Raw genomic sequence first — 22,800 nt, 5'->3', positions numbered from 1 at the left:
TCAACAATAAATTAAACAATTTTATAAACTGTTGTTTAATAAATAAAAAATCAGGACACTGATCAATGTCATAAGAGGTTTCAAATATATGTGTCAGACTGGTAGGTTTCCTTCCTCTACATCTGTTAGCATTCAGGAACTGGAAAGGAGAATGGAGATGTTTGAATTATTTTAGAGTTCGCATTTCAATGGAAGAATGTTATATGTGGTTCCATTATCTTCATTTAGGTAAATTTCAAATGAATTATTTGTTTACTCTAAATCTGTTGTGTTCATGATGATGACATATCAAATGGCAGTACTACTTGCTTTTAATAATATCAAAACCATCAGTTTCAAAGAACGTCACGACATAACACAGATGAATGAAAAGGACTTGACACAATCTATCAAATTATTACTTGACATGAAAATGATTTACTGTGATTCAGAAAAGGGAAGACACAGATGCAGACTCTACTTTTTCATTAAATGTGAACTTCAGCAGTAAAAGAATATAATTTAAAATGCAAAAGTGCAAAAAAATACACTGAAGGAACAAACTAAAAGTTTTATAATTGAAGATAGGATAGAATGTAGTTAAAAACTCAGTTTTAATTATTGGTCAAAAACTCGGTTTTAATTATTAGTCAAAAATTCAGTTAAATCTTAATGAATGATTAAGAAGTACACTGAATGGGGCAGCTAGGTGGCACAGTGGATAAAGCTTCAGTTCTGGAGTCAGGAGGACATGGGTTCAAATCCAGCTTTAGACAATTACTTAGCTGTGTGACCTTGGGCAAGTCACTTAACCCCATTGCCTTACCCAAAAAAAAGTGCACTGAAGTTCTAACCAACAGTACTGAATGATACTAAGCTTCAGTAGATGAATAGCTACATGATGTGATGATGCAAACTGCACCACAGGTGTGCTTTTAACAGTATAATTGCCATTATTTGATGTGTTCTTGTGGGAAGAGGCAGGCTTGTGTCTTCATAGTTCATGAATTTTTAGCCCATTTCTCTGCTATCTATATCAGTGCCACCTCATGAGTGTCAATGAAAATGCCTATAGATTTTTCAGATGATGATGTTTCTTAAGCTTTACCAAATGAATGAGTGCTGAAATGTGGAAATTTGGTTGAGTACCATGCTTTTTTTAAACCCCTTTCATATTTGTGGTTGACTTTTTAAAATGAATCTTAAAGGGAACATAAAGTTAAAAAAAAAAACCTAAATATTGTAATAGGTCAGATAAGCTAATAGTTGGATCTACACTAAAATGATAAACATGATACAGTGCTGCTTGTCAAATAAAAAAAGAGTAATGCAATAATTCATTTTTCCAAGGATTTATGATTTTGCTATTGGATTTGTCTACTCCCTCTACCTATATAAGTTACAACCCCTCAATAACTTAGCAATTAACTTTTGAAAACTGCTCTACCTGAAAATTTATCCATGATCTCTTCAGATTTAGTGAGACCTGGGAATTCAGGAAAGCCTGGAACTGATGCTGAGTGAGATAAGCAGAACCAGAATAATACTGTACACCCTAACAGCAATATGGGGGTGATGATCAAACTTAATGGACTCACTCATTCCATTAGTGCGACAATCAGGCACAATTTGGGGGTATCTACAATGGAGAATACCATCTATATCCAGAAAAAGAATTGTGGAGTTTAAACAAAGACCAAAGACTATTAACTCTAATTTTAAAAAGTTATCTTATGTAATTTTGCTATCTCTTATATTTTATATTTTTTCCCTAAGGATATTATATCTCTTGTCACATTCAACTTAGATCAATATATACCATGGAAAAAATGTAAAGACTAACAGACTGCCTTCTGTGGGGGCTGGGGGGAGGGAAGCAAGATTAGGGGAAAGATAGATGATACACAGATAAATAGATAGACAGGTAGACAGACAGATAGATAGATAGATGATAGATAAATGAAAAAGATTTAGCAGGATCTGCCAGGGCCTGTGTTCCATTAAAATATTTTTCACTTCCATGCTGTATAAAATCATCAAAATGGATTATACCTGAAGGGTTGGGTCTGGGATTGTACCTACAATTTATCACATTATATTTCTTTTTTTTCTTTTTTTTGGGGGGGAAATGCCAATTGTCACATCTATATATATATGTGCTTTCTTTGAGAGGAGAGTAAGGAGGTACTGCTAGTTATGTTAACCACCAAATGGCATTACAAATAATGAAGGTTATTATATTTTGACAGAACAGTAATGACTAGCTACTGATCTGGAAGACAGATTTTAAATCAATCATATATATATACAGTTAGACCACTGACTTATCTGAGAAGATCAAAATCAACGTTTAATTAAAATAAGAAAATACTAAGATTGATGATGTGTAATTTAAACAGTTTTAATCTTAAATATTTAAGGGAAGCCTAACAAGGAAACTGGCAGGTACTCACAAAAAGATTACACAGTAGATCAAATATTTTTTATTTGGCATTTTGCTTTTATATTACTTTATCTCCAAATATGTAAAAAATGATCTCTGCCTTAAGGAGTTTTATGTATATAATAAATATAAGAGGGGAGGGGAAGTCTCTGGGAAAACTAAAAAAAGCTTCCCAGAGAAGACGGTGAATGAATTGAACCTCGAAGGAAGCTAAGGGAGGCAAAGAGTTAGGGAGCATTTTATTTATGAGGGTACAACCTGTTCAGAGGCATAGAGGTAGAACATGTCATACTATCTGACTTGAGGAAGAACAAGGAGACTAGTTATGTTTGTCCTTCATTATTTTCTTTTTTTTTTTTTTTTTGGTTTTTGCAGGGCAAATGGGGTTAAGTGGCTTGCCCAAGGCCACACAGCTAGGTAATTATTAAGTGTCTGAGACCGGATTTGAACCCAGGTACTCTTGACTCCAAGGCCGGTGCTTTATCCACTATGCCACCTAGCCGCCCCTTGTCCTTCATTATTTTCTAACCAAGGTCACAATATCAAGGAGGTGAGGCCATGACAAACATGTGAATTGGATTTGAGTAAGGGGGTGGGGGGCTGTGTTAAGTCACCAGTCTCATTTTCTCCTCCAGAGCCATCTGAGTCCATCTGGCCAGATATGAATCTGGATATCTGGAGATGGCCCTGGATGTGAGGCAATCCGTGTAAACTGATTTGCCCCAAAATCACACAGCTAGTAAGAGTCAAGTGTCTGAGGCTGGATTCAAACTCCTGTCCTCCTGACTTGAAGGCCAGTGCTCTATCCACTGTACCACCAGTTGCAAGGAGACTAGTTAGATTTCAAGGAAATAATGTTGTAGTTAGAGAGTACAAAATGGTAAATACAAGGTAATATGAGATGTGAGAGAATGGCATCAAAGAATACTTTGTGGAGGAGATGTTACCCAGGTGGAGCTTTAAAGATAGCATCCTAAGAGATAGAAATGAGGATGGGCTACATTCTGAACAGTTTCCAAATGCATACAGGTAGAAAATAAAGTATTAAATTTGGTGACTGGTTAGTAGTACTGTATGACTACATCAACAAGTAGTTGAAGATAAATAATATAGCTAGAAGATAGATATGACCTACATTGTAGAGGGTATTCAATACCACACCTGAGTTCAAATATGGCCTCAGACACTTGATATTTACTTGAGCAAGTCACTTAACCCCTTTGCCTCACAAAAACAAACAAACAAAAAAAGAAGTCAAGAAGCATAGGTTGCTGAGGAGAGTGACACTGAGGTCATACTTCATCTATATAATAAGGGGGGGTTGGACAGATCCAGATCTACAACTCCCATTTTAATGACTTCCTATGGCATGGAAGTGACAAGGGTTCTTCATAAACATGCTAATCTCACTAAGCTGAAGAGATCACTGATAAATTTCTGGGTAGAGCAGTTTTCAAAAGGTAACTGCTACCTTAGAAAGGTCATCCATCCATTCATTCATAACCGGGCAAGGATGATTTGAAGATGGAAGATACTAGAAGCAGGAAGATCTGTTAAAAAGTCATTCTCAAGATGTATGGTGTCTCAATGTGTACGAGATGTCATGAAAGGAACAGCTGCTCTGGAAAAGCAACCGCAACAAGACAAAAAATGAAAGGCCCCAAGAATGATGCCCAGGTTGATAGCCTAAGTTGCTGGATGAATGGTAGAGATCTTTTTTTTTCCCAGAGTGAGTAAAATGTTTTTATTAAGATATCTTAACAAAATGGCACACCTCTCTCATTGTGGGAGAGAGGGGCAGGGAAATTCCCACATACAAGCTCTTTTATGCACTTTGAAAGACTTTATTCCTGCCCCTTCATTCCAACCATAGGCTAGGGTCACAAATTTAATTGATACATTGGTTCTTATATATTTCCCCACCCTACTCATTATACTTTTTTATTTGTTTGTTTATTTATTTATTCATTCTTATTTTTATTTTACAAATAATTTTTTATACATTACTAAAATATTCAAATATTCTTGTTTAAGAGTAAACATAATACCCCCTCCCCGCCACCAAAAATATAGACCCACATGATTGATAAAGGGGAGAGAAAAAAGTTAAAATTTAAATATAATAATAATAATGATGATAATAATAATAGTAGGTATGGCCAGGTGGCACAGTGGACGGAGCACCGACCCTTGAGCCAGGAGCACCCAGGTCCAAATCTGGCCTCAAGATACCCAACAATCACCCAGCTGTGCGGCCCCAGGCAGGCCACCCAGCCCCATTTGCCCTGCAATCCCCCCCCCCCCAAAATAATAATAATAAAAAATGTGCTTCAGTCTGTGTTCCAACACCACCAACTCTGTTGCGGGTGGATCACATTCTTTATAAGTCCATCACAAAAGTTACTTCCATATTTTTCCACTATTGCCATTGCTGATCGCAACTCCCTCCTTTCGTATTTCTCCACTACCATGTACTATATTTTCTCTCTCCTTTCACTCTGACTCTGCTGTAGGGTAGCTGAGTGGCGCAGCAGACAGATCCCTGGCCCTGGGGCCAAGAGGCCCTGAGCCCCCTTACCACCCCTTAGGCCCAACATCCACCTGGCCCTATGGTCCCGGACAGGCTATCCAATCCCAGCCCCTTGCAAGAAGTAAAAAGGAAAATGTGTTATATCTGACCACTCTCCCCCCAAAGTCCATCCTCTCCTCCATCACTAACATGCCCCGCCCTGCCCCTTTCCCCCTTCTCTCCTTCTTACTCCAGATGCCTATACCCCATTGAGTATATATGCTGTTTTCTCTCCTAGCCACCTCTGATGAGAGTAAAGATTCCCTCATTCCCCCTTGCCTTCCCCCTTCCATATCACTGCAATTCCATATCATTGTAATAAAGAAAAATATTTTTATATGAAATATCTTGGCCTATTCCTCCTCTCCTTTTTCTTTCTCCCATTACATTTCCCGTTTATCTATTGACTCCATTTTTACACCACAATATATCTTCAAATTCAGTTTTCTCCTGTGCTTCATCTATAAAAGCTCCTTCTCCCTGCTCTATTAAATGTGAAGGTTCATGAGTGTTATCAGTATTTTTCTATACAAGGATACATGTAATTCATCATCATTAAGTCCCTCGTATTTTCCCCTTCTCCTCCACTCTCTATGCTTCACCTGAGTCCTGTATTTGAAGATCAAACATTCTGTTCAGCTCTGGCCATTCCAACAGGAACATCTGAAATTCCCCTGGTTCATTGAAAGTCCATCTTTTTGCTGGGTAATTGATTCTCAGTTGTATTCTAAGCTCTTTTGCCTTCTGGTATATTATATTCCAAGCCCTACGAGCTTTTAATGTAGTTGCTGCTAAGTCCTGTGTGATCCTGACTGCAGTTCCATGATATTTGAATTGTGTCCTTCTGACTGCTTGTAATATTTTCTCTTTGACTTGGGAGTTCTGGAACTTGGCTATAATATTCCTGGGGATTGTTTTTTTGGGATCTCTTTCTCAGGGAGATCAGTGGATTCTCTCCATTTCTATTTTTGCCCTCTGCTTCTAGGATATCAGGGCCATTTTCCTGTAATAATTCTTTGAAAATGATGTCAAGGCTCTTTTCCTGGTCATGACTTTAGGTATTCCAATAATTTTTAAATTATCTTTCCTAAATCTGTTTTCCATATCTGTTGTTGTTTCAATGAGTTGTTTCACATTTTCTTCTAATTTTTCATTCTTTTGGTTTTGAAGTATTTAGTGTGTCCAGATTTCTTGTAAAATCAGCAATCTCCCTGAGTTCTATTCTTTGAAGGATTTGTTTTCCTCAGAGTTTTCTTATCTCTTTTTCCATGTGGCCAATTTTGCTTTTTAAAGCATTCTTCTCCTCAATAACTTTTTGAACTGTTTTATCCATTTGACCTAGGCTGGTTTTTAACATGTTATTTTCTTCAGCATTTTTTTGGATCTCCTTGACTAAGCTGCTGACTTCATTTTCATGTTTTTTCTGCATCTCTCTCATTTCTTTCCCCAATTTTTCCTCTATCTCCCTCACTTGATTTTCAAAGTCTTTTTTGAGCTCTGTCATAGCCTGAGCTCAATTTCTGTTTTTCTTGGAGTCTTTAGATGCAGGAACTTGTGCTTTCTCATCTTCAGATTGAGTGTTTTGATCCTTCTTGGGATCACATGAAAAGTATTTCTCAATGGTATTCTTCTTTTTTCTCTCTGCTTACTCATTTCCCCAGCCTGGGCCTGGTTTTGGAGTGCTTCCTGAGCTTTTGAGTATTAGTGGGACACCCCCATAAGGATCTCAGTGTGTGAGGCTCTATCCTCCCTCCTGGTCTGTGAATGACCATAAGCGTACCCCTTTGCCTTGGGGCTGAGGTGGGGGGGGCTGCTGTTCTATGGGGGGCCTAGACTGTGATCAGGATCTGAATGTGGTCAGAGCCCCAGGGTCCTGTTCCAGGAACAGAGGACAGAGCTCGGCAGTCTCTCTCCACTCCCCCTCCCTGGGCTCAGTGCTCATGCCCTGGGGGGCTCCTGCTTACCAGCTTCTGGTTCCTGGATCTGGGCTTCCATGGCCATGCTGCTTGCCATGTGCCCTGAGGGCTGGGCTTCAGGAGCTGGCTCTGGTAGAGGTCCCCCAAGTTGTGCCTGGTGCTCCCTGGGATTTAGGTCAGGAAACTGCCCCCCTGCTGTGAGCCACGGCTCCCAGCGCCCTGGGTCTGCCTCCAGGAAGCTGAAGTTCCTTCGCTCTGGCGGGCCACCCCTTCGACCCTGTGGATCTGAGCCTTTCCGTTCTTTTCCAGGTTACCTTGGGTTGGAGAACTGCCTTACTGCATCCCTCTGTGGATTCGGTCTCTTGAAAATTTAATTAGAGTCCTTAGCTTATATGTTTTGCTCCAGAGCAACTAAGAGTTGGTCCTCTCTTGTGGCCATATTGGCTCCACCCCCCTCAATGGTAGAGATCTTAAGAGATATAGCAAAGTTTATTGGAGGGGCAGGTTTGGGGGGAAAGAGGGTAAATTCCATTTTGAATGTGATGAATCGAAAGTGCCAATGGAGCAGGAAGGTAGAGATGGTCATTAGTTGCCTCCTACGACAGAGGTTCCTATCAGAGAGAATCCTGAGCTGAGAAGTTACCAGTGACCAGGGTAGTGACCGGGAAGATTCTTCTGGAACTCATAATCTATAATCATAGGTTCACAGAAGCTCAGAGGGGGAAGGACTTCAAAGGTCATCTGGTACAACCTGGACCTGAACATCTCTACCATGCTAGCTTGGAGATCTCCAATGAAAGGGAATGCATTATGTCCCCAGGTAGCCCATTCTGAACTTTCTCAGCAATCCTGGTAACAAGTCTGAGTCTACCTTTGCAAGTCCTTGGTCCTTGCTCTGTCCTTGGGGGGGGGGGGGGGGGGTAAAAATAAACTTTTATAGCATGCTTTAAAATTTTCAAAGCATCCTACATAGACTATCTCATTGGTGTCTTACAACAAATCTGATGGTAACATGGGCACCACAAGGCATTATTATCCCCACTTTACAGATGAGGAAATTACATCTTGACTGGTCCATCATAACAAAAGTACTGCATCAGAAATAGGGATCTGAACTCAGTCTTCCTGAATCTACTCTACCTCTCAAAAAAGCACCAGTTTTCCTCATAGTAGCCTCTGGAATACTCAAAGAGAGCTCTCATATACCCTGAAAGAGACATTTAGGTTTTTGGTTTTTTGGGGTTTTTTAGGTTTTTGCAAGGCAAATGGGGTTAAGTGGCTTGCCCAAGGCCATACAACTAGGTAATTATTAAGTATCTGAGGCCAGATTTGAACTCAGGTACTCCTGAGTCCAGGGTTGGTGCTCTATCCACTCCGCCACCTAGCCACCCCCATCATATAGGTTTTCTAAGGTATTAAAGTGCACAGATGCATACATGCACATACAGAGACCTCTAGGAACAGTGGAGATAAATAGTCATAAAGGAAGTTCAAAATAGCCAGTCTCTGAGAAGAATTTTTGGACACAGATTATCTTCCCTCAATCACCAGTCACATGCCAAGAGATAAACCTACTACTAAAAACTCCACATTTATGTAATGGTTTAAGCCTTAAAGGTTTACAGAGCAATTCCCTGATAACAAACATGTTTTACTATAAGAATTATCCCCATTTTATAGATCAGAAAATTGAGATGAAGAACTAAAGTGATATGGGCATATATCTCAAAAGCAGCTCTGCAGAACTCTAGCCTAAGTTAGGCGACTCTAAATTTAGGTATTCTTATACCATATGGCACAATATATATTTAAACTCATACTTACAAAGAATTTTAGAATTATATAGCTTTTAAAGAGAGTTATGGTTAAGGCTAAACTTTATATTTTCACTGAAGTTCAGAGTTATACCAATAAACTAAATCTTTAAAAAACTCAGTGACCATCCCTTTTTGTTATTTTAAAGGCCTCTATATTTTCCCTATTATTAGCAATTAGGATGTATTATAGGAAATCTCAGGAAAGAGTTATGTGCATATTTCAAAGATCACAGATATGGGAGAAACTGAAAGTCAACTTTTTTTTTTTAAGGTTTTTGCAAGGCAAATGGGGTTAAGTGGCTTGCCCAAGACCACACAGCTAGGTAATTATTAAGTGTCTGAAGCTGGATTTGAACTCAGGTACTCCTGACTCCAGGGCTGTTGCTCTATCCACTACACCATCTAGCTGCCCCTGAAAGTCACTTTATGTGGGTGAATGGGCCATAGAAATAAGGAAAGACTGGTGTAGTGAATCCTAGGGGAACGGGTGAATCAAGTCAAATATGAAAAGTGGAAAAGAGAAAATTGATCTCCTATGAGGGATTTAATTCTAGCAAGTGTTTTCTACAGCATCAAAGACTAGTCAGTACTTTTCCAATGTTTCTTAAACCTTTATATGGATGACCTCCAATGTCATATTTCTAGTCAGATTCTCAGTATTTCTAAGCATCACTGGAAGGTAACATGGTTTTAGTTCTCTGGATTTTGACTTGACTGGGAAATCAACAGGGATATCATGACCTTTAGCTAGTGAAACAAAATAATTTCTCAAAATGTCTGGTCCTTTTACTGGAGGTCATTGCCTGGCCAAGACCTCAGCCTGATATGGTCTAGACTAGTGTGCTGGATTTCTTGACCAATAAAGAGCTCTAAATTGATCATCCTCTCCATATCCTTTTAACTTATAAAAGGACTATAATCTTCTGTTTTGGGCCACTCCTTATGACTTCAGATGAAAGCATTCCTCACTTCAAGTCAATTTTGAGGGCTTCTGAAAAACTATCTAGACAATTCCCCAACTCATTAGGAGAATGATTCCTGGTTTTCTACTTTTGGCCATACCATTATTATCTACTACACCAACAAAGGAATGAAAACAAGGGTGGAAGAGACAATCACTTGAACTCAAAGGCTAAAAGAATGAACTCTTTGGTACTGTTGTTCCTTATGGCCATCTATTATTACCAATTTCTATCTGCCACAATCATTCACTAGATATCTATATACTATTTGACTGCTCAGAATATCTTCTCACTCCAACTTGGACAGATACTGATAGGGAGAAGACTGTAACTCATTTATTATTTTATGTAGTCACCTTAGGACTGGTCCTCAGAGATTTAGTCAAATCAACAAACCCCAATGTTCTTGCTAAGGGTTTTCCCTAAGAAGGAGGGGTCCTTCTAAAACCATCTTGAAGTTCTCCCTACCAGTAATCTCTAGAGAAGGACTGGAACCCTCATTAAGAAATCTTAGGGCTACTGCTGAGGAGTGTGGGGAAAGAGAAGGGGAGGAGACACCTGGGGAATATGCAGACCAAATCTGCAACAGAAACCTTTTCAATTATAGGAATGTAATAATTTCAATACTGCTGGAGACACTTCATTTGGGTACCATTTATTAACTACTTCCTTTTGTGTTTCTTGTTCAAGAGCACCCTAAGGTGGGTCTTGAAATGTTACTGGGTAATTCTCATGAACTTAATAAATAATAAATAAATTCTCATGAACTTAAAAAATAAACTTAATAAATGAATCACACAGGAGTTTATGCTTGATTTTTTTTTGCTATCAGCTTGCAATTCTTAATTTTCATGCCACACAAATGGAGAGAGCAAAATTCACTTTACTATAAGATGACAATTAGACTGATCTTGCCCATTCACCACATGCTAAGAGAGCACCACCTATAGGCAAGTTGGTATTCCCACTGCCATTTCCGTCCTTAACGTTAAAGAGTTGCTGTAGAATGACTGCTCAATTATCTTTGAATGTCTCAGTCCCTAACCATTTTTCATATTTGTGGGCTCACCTTTGGATCAATTGCCAAATAAGCAGGTAGTAGTGAGGCAAGTAAGTTAGGTTTTATTTTTCTTTTTAAATTTATATTTCTACTTTATGATATTATAGAGGATTATTTTAGGAAGCAAAGGAATGTGTTTTGCATATTCTTTGTAATGACACTCACATGTGTAAGTAACACTTTCATTATATACCAGGTTATAGTTACAGGACCATATGGAATACAAATTTAATAAGAGGACCATATGGAATAGTTTCATAAATGTTCACTTCCTTTTGCTAAATTATTACTACAGTTCCAATTATGTAGAAGGGTGAAACCCACTTAAACCAGTTAAAATAATAACCTTTTCCGCAAAAGTAAAACATGCTTTTTACCACAATGAAGTCCCTTTTAAAAACTTATAACAGCTAAAAGATCGATCTTATTAAAAGAATAAACTTCCTTTGGGCAGGAAAAAAAGGTAATAGCTATAACCTATTAAAGACCATACCTATTAACAGAACACATTTTTGGGTCTTATCCCAAACTTGTAGTAAAGTCAATGAAATACCCATATGTATAACCACTGCATGAAGTAATCACCTAGTTTTTTTTTTAAAGAAAAAACAAGCAAACAAAAATTTTCTCAAAGTTTTTTCTTCAGTTACCTTTCTAATAGAAGGCCAATGTAGCTTTTTGTATACATTTTTTAAAATATAAAATGCTTCAAATGTAAAGTTTATAGAAATTCAAAATGAAGTTATTTGACATGAGAAAAAAGTACAATCCAAAAATATGTATTTCAAATTATTTATTAAAGTGAAACACCACCACCAACAACAAAAACATTTTAGACATGCTAGATTATACAATATAATTAACCACTTTTATTCTCTACCCTTTCCCCCACTGGAAGATACCTTAAACAGTATCAATAAGAAGGAAAAATAAAGACTTCACATTATTAGCTTCCTATTTCATTTTGTAAAAGATTCACCTTATTGAACGGTACATCATGAAATCAATAGTTGTACATCTAGGAAATTTACCAATGGAGCTCTCTTCCACAGGAGTATATACTTTAATTTGTCGCATGTGAGTGTCTCTTCCATTCTGGTGATTGGCTAGAACAGCAATCTGTATCATGAATGTGCGAATTGGCTTCTTATGGGAATCAGTTAAAGGAACGTGAATCCAACCACTAGGTTCCACTAATTCAAGTTGCTGCCAAAAACAAACAAACAAACAAAAAAAAAAACCAAAACAAAACCAAAAAACAAGAAAGATTATAGATAATGCATTCATCAAATAAATTGCTGACATTATTTTACCTTAAGGCATCAGTGTAATTGATATTTTGTAACTGAAAAATAAATAGAAGGTAAAACAAAGTGTACAACCTAAAATCTGATAAAGATGTTTTTCTTAACATTAATGTTTTTTTAAACCCTAAAACCTGAAATGATTTTAGTTTGACTTCTGGGTGGATGGAAAAGGTTATATATCATTTGACATTCCCATGTGTCTTCTTTTATCTAAAAGCTGACTAAATGGAAAATAACAGCAAAATCTTGTTGATATGGGAAAAGGAATAACAAGCACTGTATGCTTTTTAAAGTATATTGAGAAAAATGAACTACAAATTATAATAACTTATATTTATATAATACTCTCTTACCAACCACTTTCACATTATCTTATTTTCCATCTACTACTATAACAACTCTTTCAGATCAGTAGAGCCTATGTTATTATCTCTAATTTACAAGAAAAACTAAGGGAAAAGAGATTAATTTATTTGCCTAAGAAGTTTATCAGACCTGGAATAAGTTATGTCTCTGACTCTAAGCTCAAAACTTTCTATTATACTATACAATAGACATGCATGAGCAACAGGTGTGGACTATAAGGAAACCAAAATCTATGGGAGAGTGGCTTTATTCAGTTCAGTAACTCTTTACTAGAATACTATATGTTTTATATGAGTTTTTTTTTATTGCTTTTGAGAAGTGGATCACTAATTTTAAATTTAATCATACATTTTTCCTGGTTCTTTAGTAGAACTATATTTATTCATCAACCAAATTTTTTCAATATGTAACTAGTTCCCAGGAGTAAATAAGAACTCTTAAAAGAAGCATTAATCCTGCCAGATAATTACTATTCTCATTCGGTAAAATATAGTAATCATGCTTGCAGTAGTACTCTTGAGGCCAAAGCCTATGTTGCTGCTATATTATTACCTAGCTTCGTACAAGGAAGTACCATTATGAAGGATTTTCTAGAGAAGACCTTCTAAATCTAGCCCTGAATGAGATATTACCTTCCTCCCCCACATTCTGCAGTCTAGTCACTGATGCTCTTCACCCAGAGGATTCTGGCTCCCACCTTATGTCCCACCATCATTTGTCAGGACCTTTCATTTTCTTCCAGGCTTGATTCTAAGCTCCCAGGACTAGGAAACTTCTCCTTCATGTGCCCAGCTGCTAGCACCCTCCCCTCTCGATATATAGGCCTCCCTTGCTAGCTTTTTTGTTTCTTTATGGCATATGTTATTTTTTCTTTGTAGTCCATGTCTAACACAGTGCTTAGCACAGAACCTTAATAAATGTTTATTGTTCAACTGTGCTTCCTAAAATTCAAGGGTAAATGAGCTCTATATTACCCCAAACAAACAACAACAACAAAAGTACTTTAAAAGTAAATTTTAGAGCTAAAAGAAGAACAGTTCCTATCAATTGATGAACTAATAGCACCAATACAGGAGTTTGGTTACAAAGCATCTTATGTTACAAAGATTTTCATGGGGAGAGGAGCAGTAATAGTCACCTGACATCTGAGAGAAATGCTAAAACAATCCAACTATCATTCTAGATGATTTTAGTAATGAGCCCTTGAAGCTAGATGCCCAAACTTCTATGCCCAAGCACAGAGAACACAGCACCATCTTGCCCATCAGTACATGTCTATCTGGGGGTGCATTTGGTTCAGTTAATTCAGCTTTAGGGTTGAGAATAAGGGACATGAATGTCTGGCCAATAAATGAGGCACTTTAAAGATCTTGGGTTGGGAGGGTATTGCTAAATTACCTTTTAAAAATAATGTAACTATTTCAGGGACTACAAGATGAATGTCCAAATCCTTGAAGAAAAACATCCATCAGTCAAAAATGCATTTAAAGTGCTAGGCATGGGGGGTTCAAACACAAAAGTGAGATCCTTAACTTTCTTTAAGATGGTATATATGGGATTCACAAATAAATAAACATAAGGTACACAAAAATTATGTGTGATCTAGCTCTATGAATGGGGAAGCAAAATATTTAGAAGGAGGGAAACCAAGAAAAGCCTCTTGAAGGCTTTCTTCAAGGGAAGTAGGTGACACATGAGCAAATCTGGAACAAAACTACTGATTCCAAGAGATAAAAGGTACAAAGAGATGGGAGATGAAATGTTAGATATCACACTAATATCTAAGAAATACAGACAAAAGAAAAATAGAGAATAAAAGAGATTCCTCAACACAGAATCAATCAATAAGCAAGCAGTTATTAAGCACTTACTATACAAAAGGCTGAGTAAGGTCCTGGGTGGTACACACCAACCAGATGGCCAGAAGCCTCAGCGAGGAAGGCCCAAAAAGCTGGTGATCTAATAAAGGCCTCCAGTAGGGCCCATCCCTGGACCAGAGGCCTCAAGAAAGCCAGGATTCTGAAGAGGCAAAGGAAGAAAGGAAAGCACTGTAGGCATGGAAACAGTCCATTTAAAAGCAGAGAGATTTGGGAAACAAAGAATGTTATGCAAGATAATTCAGGATGGGTTGAAATTTAACACATTTTTGAAAGGTGTCAGAGGAAAAAACAAAAAGCAAAGATGGGAAAGTTCCAGGTTGTAAAGAGCTTTAAATGTCAAATATCAATAGTTCTGACTGAAGTTAGGGAGAAGATTGCTTGGTTCTTGTCCTTCATTATTGAAGAAGACTGAAATGACATCACTATGTTTGAAACAAATTACAGTGTGTCCAGCTGTGACTGATCAGCCCAATGTGAGCTCAGAATGCTCTACCACAGGTCAGGCACAAATAGTCCATATGAATACCCAGGTGAGTTCTCTAAACTTGTATGTCTCACATTTCCTTTGAGCTGCTTCAATTCTGCCTTCCTCATAGAGCACAGCCTCCTCACTGATGAGGGCACAACCTGCTGGGTGGTCCTGTGTCAGTGTCTCCCATGCTGTACTAATTCTAAAGTTTTTCAAACAGATCTTCAGGATGTCTCAGTATCACTTCTCCTGAGCCCCTTGTGAGCACCTGCCTGTGTGAGATATACATAAACTAGTTTTTCTGGCAAGCGTACATCTGGCATTCTAATAACATGTTCAGTCCATAGCTGCACTCTCTGTAGTAATGTTGGAATGCTAGGCAGTTTAGCTCGAGAAAGGGCCTCAGTGTATGGTGCCTTCTTCTGCCAGGTGATCTTCAGAATCTTCCTAAGACAATTTAAATGGAAGTGATTCAGTTTTCTGGCATAATGCTGATAGACTGTCCAGGTTTCACAGGCAGTGTAATACCTCTTCTCTCCCACACTTTCTTTCGGAGTCACCCAAAAACTGAGCTAACTTTCCACCTTTGATGTCCACCTGAGCCACCTAACTCTCACCTGTGGCTCCAAGAAGCTATAGCATGCCCAGCAGTCACACCCCGATAAACCATTTTGGCAGGTGGCCTAAACCAGGTTGAGGGTGACCAAAGGAGTTTCGAACTCATTACTGAGTAGTGGGGAATGTCTAACCCAAGCATGAGAAGTCTTCTACTGGAGGAATGGGTAGAAAAAGGCTAAGTTCCAACAGCCATGAAGCCAGCTGAAGCAGGTGTTGTGGAGCTCTTAGAGCTTGGTTAGACACTGAAGATACCAAGGTGATCCACTGCATCTGGAGCCATCACCAGTTGTCTTGACTCTGTCACCATGCTGGATCATGGAAAAGAGAGTGAGGCACAAGACCTTGTGCAGCTCTACCTCACTTAAATCCAACTTGTGCACACAACGAAAGACATCACTCATAACCATTTCTCAAAGTCCTGTGGTGACAGGCAAGTGATGAAGCAGCAGGTGTGGATACACTGAGAGCTGCAGTCACAACCCTGATCACAGGTGGTCCAGGCCATAGCATTGTTTCCCCACAGAAAGCAGCAATGGGATTTGGTAGCCCCCTGGGTGACTGAGCAGCTCTTTGAAGGATCATACTGCTCATTCCTGATGCGAGGAAGGAGCTAGAAAAGGTGTCCTAGAAATTGACTTATTACTCAACCCTGGCCTGATTGCCATGGCAAGCAGGGAATCACACAGTGTGGTTGAGACAAAAAAATCTACAAAAACTTCTTCAAAGGAGATTCCACTTCTCATCTGTTCATGGAATGTGCGCACAATCACAGACAACACACAATCCATTAGACCTGAAAGATAAACAAATCTTGTTGCGAGAGAACTCAACAGGTATCACATCCAAATAGTAGCCCTGAGTGAAACAAGGCTGGCAAATGAAGGCCAGTTTACTGAAGTTGGAGCTGGATGCACATTTTCCTGGAGTGACTGCAGTGAAGGGGAACGTTGTAAAACTGGGTAGGTTTTTACAATCAAAACTAATCTAGTCAATGCTCTTGAATGCCTATGAAAAGGAGTGAATTTCAGGTTCCGGACAGTAAGATTGCCATTTCCAGAAAAATGCCATGCTTCCCTTGAGGGTGCCTATGCTCCCACCATGACTAAACACTGATGACGTTAAAGCAAAATCTTATGAAGACCTAGAGACCCTTATCATCAATGTACCAAAAGAAGACAAGCTTATGGGTGACTTTAATATTAGAGTATGTTCAGATTACCAGACATGGCAGGGAGTCCTTGGGAGAAATAGAGTTGGAAACAGCAACAGCAATGGTTACCTACCACTGAAGACTTGTGCATCTCATGACCTCATCACAAACACTGTCTTCTGTTTACCTTAACACAAGAAACTTCCTGGATGCACCCTCATAGCAAACACTGGCATCTATTAAACTATGTGATTGTAAGAAGAGACAGACAGGATGTGAGAGTGACAAAGGCAATGTGTGGTGCAGAGTGCTGGACTGATCATGGATTTATCCTCTCCAAGCTAAATATTCATATTTAACCAAAGAGGCAGCCCCAAGGCAAAATGACTGCTAGAAGACTTAATGTTAAGAGATTAGAGTGTCTTTCTGAATGTGTTGCTAATTTGGAGGGAAAACTGAGCCATTTGCCATTTGGCAAAGAGAAGCAGAAAAAGAGATTTGGTGTTCAGCACTGCATTTGCTCATCTGAGCCAGAACATCAAGACTGGTTTGATGAAAATGCTAGAGATAAGAGGGAGCTACTGGAATCCATTGAATAAGAGTTGATGTGTTCAAATCTATGCTCTGGGAAAATCACTTTAGCAGATTTTCCCTCCATTTTTCCATTTTATTAATGAAGAATGAATTGGACTACATAAATACTTTAGAAGAAATGAAGCAAGAATTTTCAAATGAAATAATAGCACTGGTGGATAGAAGTAGAAGAATAAATAGCTCAGAAAATAAAGTGGCAAAATTTAGCTGAAAAGTGGAATGTGAAAATAAGACAGGACCCCAACAAAAAACCTAGATACTATTTTTAAGAACTATTAAATAAAAACTGTCCAGATCTATTAGAGGTAAAAAGAAAAGTGAAGATAGAAAAAAATCCACTGATTACCTCTGGAAAAAAAAAAACCTAAAGGAAAAGTTCCAAATATCACAACCATTAACAAAAAAAAAAAAAAAAAAATTCGAATACTCAGAAAGGAGTTCAAGTACTAGAAAACCACAATTAGGTTCATACAAAAAAAAAAAATTTTGGCATACTGTGCCATCACATTTTCCACCATGATGGTAGCAATGGAAGAAGAATGGGCAGCCTAAGGACAGAGGCTGAGACCTAGGCCCTCAACCCATGACTATGTGCCACTTCTTGCTTTCTGGGAGCTTCATGGAACAAGCACTTGCCTGGTGGGGGTTGAGGGTTAGCCCTGGTAGCAGCAGTACCACCCTTTGCCACCCCACTGTAGCAGAGGGGGTTGGAGGAAGACATCCCATTAATTTACTAATGTCATCCAGCCATCTATTTTATTCAAGAGGAAAGGGCAGCAGGAATCAAGGGAAGACAATTTTGAGGTGTTTTGATCCAGGAGCATCAAATAGTAGAAACAGGAAATTGGGATTTTCTCAGAACAATTGTTTACACTGAATTATAATAAGGGTGATAGGTGAAAGATCATGAGGACAAACTGTCTAATGGAATATAGCAAATATACTGAAAATCTTTAGGTCAGTGAATATTCTCTGATCATTCACCAAAGAAAGAACTCTATTTTTGAGAATGGTCTTTAGGATATTTCATAGAAGCTGAGACTTGAATAGTCTAGGAACATACAAATAATAACTTATAAAGCTATCTAAATTATATTCAGCAATTAGTAAAATTGTAAAAGAATTATTACTGGAGATGAAGAACATAACTACAGAAAACAAAGGTAAAGTGGTTACTACATTTGAATTTTGTAATCAGAAAACAGAAATCGGTTCAACACACTTTTTTAGCTAATTCTAACAGCAGCAGCAGAAGTATTCAGAATTTTAGTTTTAAACTAATATTGAATTGATGAGTACCATGACACACCTGGCACTGGAGAGAACAGGATTGCAAGTAGAGATACCTTTGGCAAATATCTAGCTTAAGCTTAGGTGGCATGGTTTCTGGAATGTTGATAAGTGCTTCTGAGTATTTCTAATGTTTTTCTCCAGTAGCAGTAATACAACAAAACAATTATTCATATACCAAAATCAACAGCACAGGAACTGGAACAATTCTTAACAAAGGGATTCAAGTTAGTATAGAGGTTCCTCTGAAATTACCACCTGTAAGATGATTTTATGTTGAATAGTGCTCACATGGGTTCGCATATGATTTTTTTGACACTGAAATATTTTTTTTATTTGGTTCGATTTTCATGTTCTATCCAAGGCAGCTTGAAGAAACTGAACCACAGCAAATAACCTCTATAAACTGGCGAGATCTCAATCTCTCTCTCTCTCTCTCTCTCTCTCTCTCACACACACACACACACACACACACACACAGACACACACACACACATTCAGGATTAAGTAACTTGCCCAAGGTCACACAGTTAAGTATCAAGTATCTGAGTCCAGATTTGAGTTCAGGTCCTCCTGTCTCCAGGGCTGGTGCTCAATCCATTCATTGCACCATCTAACTGCCTGGAGGTTTCTCTTAATGTGTGGCATATACTGAAGGTAAACTTGTCCTGTTTTCTCAAAACACATTGTTTCACCTTCTGTCCCTTTTATCTTTTGGCATCATAACTTTTGAAAATATTTGCTATTAGGAGTGGCTAGGTGGCACAGTGGATAAAGCACTGGCCTTGGAGTCAGGAGTAACCTGGGTTCAAATCCGGTCTCAAACACTTAATAATTACCTAGCTGTGTGCCCTTGGGCAAGCCACTTAACCTGATTTGCCTTGCAAAAACCTAAAAAAAAATTTGCTATTTTCTAGAACCACAATTTAACATAAGACAACAAGTTCAGTGGATAAGACTGCAAAATTAAAAATGAATATAAGAAAATTATAGTTTTTGTCAGTGCTAAAGAGTGTTAAAACAGGGCTTGAAAAGATCCTAGAAATTAAAGGCAATTTTTTCCTTTTCAGAAGTTTGGCCCCCTCCTTATTTCTATGCCATTCTTGATGATGATGATGATGATGATGATGATGATGATAAATTTATGGACTGCCAATTGAATTACTTTTAGCATTAAAGATACCTAATGGCTTATTCCGATAATTCTTCCCAGTGTTTTATCAGGGAAAATATCTCTATGTAATATTTGAATAGTGAACAAAAGGAAGATGTGACTGCCACAGGAACTCATACAGTCTATCGAGGATATACGATTCAGTTCCAGAGGTTCTGACATTTAAATCTCTTTTTTGTTCTTTGCTGAAGGGGAGTAATCAATTACACCCTTTAAATTTCACATGAATGATTCAAGAGAAAGAACTGCAAATACCCCCTCAATAATATGCATTAAAAGTTCTACAGGTAGGGACAGCTAGGTGGCACAGTGGATAGAGAACTGGCCCTGGAGTCAGGAGGACCTGAGTGTGACCTTGGGCAGAGGGAGGATAATTCCAGGGAGGGAATAGGACAAGCAAAACAAAATGAACCTGAAAGGGGAATCTCTTCTCCTTCCATCCTTCTGCCAGAGGGGATTGGGGGGGGGGGGTAAAGGATGGAACAAATATATAGTGTCAAAATAAATTCTCCCATTAGCCATGGTAAGAAATAGGTCATGTCCTGTACCTCAAATCCATCACCTCTGTTAGGCTATGCTATTTAATGCTGGGAGGGAAACATTATAAAACAAAGAAAAAACAAATGAGAAGACATCACGGGAAGAAACATTCATTCAACAAGCACCTATGTACATATACCCCTACAATTAAGATAGTTCCTTATTACATACATACATACATGTGCTACTGCAGGTGTACAGAGCCATAATGCTAAGCTCATTGTACCAGCACCAAGTCAAGAAACTGAATTGCTTCCATTTAATTTGTCTTAGGAAGATTCTGAAGATCACCTGGCAGAAGATCCTAAACACGAGGTCCTTTCTTGAGTTAAACTGCCTAGCATTCCAACATTACTACTACAAAGAGTGTAACTACAATAGGCTGGACACATTGTTAGGATGCCAGTCATAAGCTTGCCAAAAAAACTATTTTATGGATATCTCACACAGGCAAACACTCACAAGGGGGTCAGGAGAAGCAATACCCAGACACCCTGAAGGTCTCATTGAAGAGCTTTAGAAATGACTGTACAGCTTGGGAGACACTAGCACAGGACCACTCAGCATGGCCTGCCCTCATCAGTGAGGATGCTGCACTCTATGAAAAAAGGTAGAATGGAGGAAAGCTAAAAATAAATGCCTTCGTTTTATATTTATCAAAGTTCACTTTTCTTTTTATTGCCACTTTCAGAAATGCATAAAAGGAAAATTTTAGTTAGTTGCTGATCAATAAGTATTTGTAAGTTTAGAGAACCTATCCCAGGTGTTCCCATGGACTATTTATGCTTGACCTGATCAGACACAGCTGGACATGCTGTAATTTATCTCAAACATAGTGATTGTCATTTTGGTCTTCAATAATGAAGGACAAGAACTAATTATATAGTATTCTTTAAATCAGTTTAGGTGTTAACTTAAATCTATCTAAATTTTCTGCAAGATTTTGGCCTAACACTGTTACACACACACTAGATGTTTTCAAGTCATACCTATTTAGGTAACCTCTAAAAAATTGTTTCTTTAGGATAATAAGAAAATTAGTACAATCATATAAGTTCAATTAAAGTAAAATGAAATGGTTGTTAAAATACAATTGTTTAGAAATTAACTTAAGAATGGGGCAGTTTGGCATGGTGAAAAAAAAATCAGCTTCACAAGAAAGGAGGACCTGGGTTCAAGTCTTACCTGACCCCACCTGTCTCCGTTTCCTTATCTGTAAAATGAAGAAGGGGTGACTGTGATTGTTTCTGAAATCAGTCACAGCTTTAGATCTACAACCTTATGACATACACTTGGAAGATTCTTTACATATAAGGGTCCTCAGGCAACTGTTTAAAGTTTTAGGCTCCCTCCCTGATGCAGTTACTTTAGGAGAGGCAGCTTCCCAGATGGGAACTCCTTTTCCCAATTAAAACACAGTTACTTAAAGAAAACCTTCCTGGGGCGGCTAGGTGGTGCAGTGGATAAAGCACTGGCCCTGGAGTCAGGAGTACCTGGGTTCAAATCCGGTCTCACTTAATAATTACCTAGCTGTGTGGCCTTGGGCAAGCCACTTAACCCCATTTGCCTTGGGAAAAAAAAAAAAACCTGAAAAAAAAAAGAAAACCCTCCTGTAATTTCTTGCAGCAATTACCAGGTTTCACAGTGCTATTGTAAACCTCTCTACTTTGGGACAGAGTGAAAGGAGAGAGAAAATATAGTATATAGTAGTGGGGAAGTACAAATGGAGGGAGTTGCGATCAGCAATGGCAATGGTGGAAAAATATGAAAGTAGCTTTTGTGATGGAATTATTAATTATAAAGAATGACATCCACCTGCATCACAGCTGGAGGTATTGGAACACAGACAGAAGCACATTTATTACTATTATTATTATTATTATTACTACTACTATTATTATTATTATTATTATTATTATTATTATTATTATTGGGGCGGGTTGCAGGGCAAATGGGGTTGGGTGGCTTGCCTGGGGCCGCACAGCTGGGTGATTGTTGGGTGTCTGAGGCCAGATTTGGACCCTGCTCCTGGCTCCAGGGTCGGTGCTCTGTCCTCTGCACCACCTAGCCATCCCTTCTATCATCATCATCATCATCATCATCATCATTATATTTTATTTTGTTTTTTATTTTTGCAGAGCAATTGGGGTCTGGGTGGCTTGCCCAGGGTCATACAGCTGGGTGATTGTTGGTTTCTGGGGCCAGATTTGTGCTCAGGTGCTCCTGGCTCCAGGGTCAGTGCTCCATCCACTGTGCCATCTAGCTGCCTTATTTTTATTATTATTATTTTCTCTTTCCTTTACTTTATTGCTCATGAGGGTACATAATTAGAAGTCATTATCTTTCACTCCAAACCCTCCCTTTTTTGCACTTCCCTAAAGTCAAGGGGCCCCAAGCAACCTGGCTTACAACCCACAGAGTCAATATAATGACAAATTATATTGTTTCTCCCTTCACAATATCTCTAGTTTATGTTCCTCTCTACTCCACCCTCCTAGTTCAGACCCTCATTGCCTAGACTAGTGATTCCAGAGAATTCTTTCAGTGGGGTTCAGGGAAGTCAACAATTTTCATAATATTAAGATTTTTTTAATGTATAATGTAGTGATGAACAAGACATGTAGCCCACATAAGCAAAAGCTCTTAGGGAGAGGGGGGTTCAAAAT

General features: G+C 38.4%; 1 protein-coding gene across 6 annotated transcripts in view; it reads right to left on the bottom strand.

The window, feature by feature from the left end:
- The window catches only part of ANAPC10 (anaphase promoting complex subunit 10), a 694,704-nt gene that overhangs the window by 51,145 nt on the left and 620,759 nt on the right, over positions 1–22,800 (bottom strand). For 4 of the 6 annotated variants that reach the window (XM_074229212.1, XM_074229215.1, XM_074229214.1 and 1 more), the window contains one exon: positions 11,531–11,952. The exons of 1 other annotated variant lie outside the window; for it this stretch is intronic. In XM_074229212.1, coding sequence (XP_074085313.1) covers positions 11,722–11,952 — 231 coding nt within the window. In that variant the 3' untranslated portion in view covers positions 11,531–11,721. Of the gene's footprint in view, positions 1–11,530; positions 11,953–22,800 lie in introns of those variants that run through there. One more of the 6 variants, XM_074229220.1, reaches the window with a different exon arrangement.

This window comes from Macrotis lagotis, chromosome 3, assembly GCF_037893015.1.
Source record: "Macrotis lagotis isolate mMagLag1 chromosome 3, bilby.v1.9.chrom.fasta, whole genome shotgun sequence".
NCBI classification, from domain to species: domain Eukaryota; kingdom Metazoa; phylum Chordata; class Mammalia; order Peramelemorphia; family Peramelidae; genus Macrotis; species Macrotis lagotis.
Note: the sequence above shows the minus strand (reverse complement) of the source record. Positions and strands in the feature narration are given on the sequence as shown.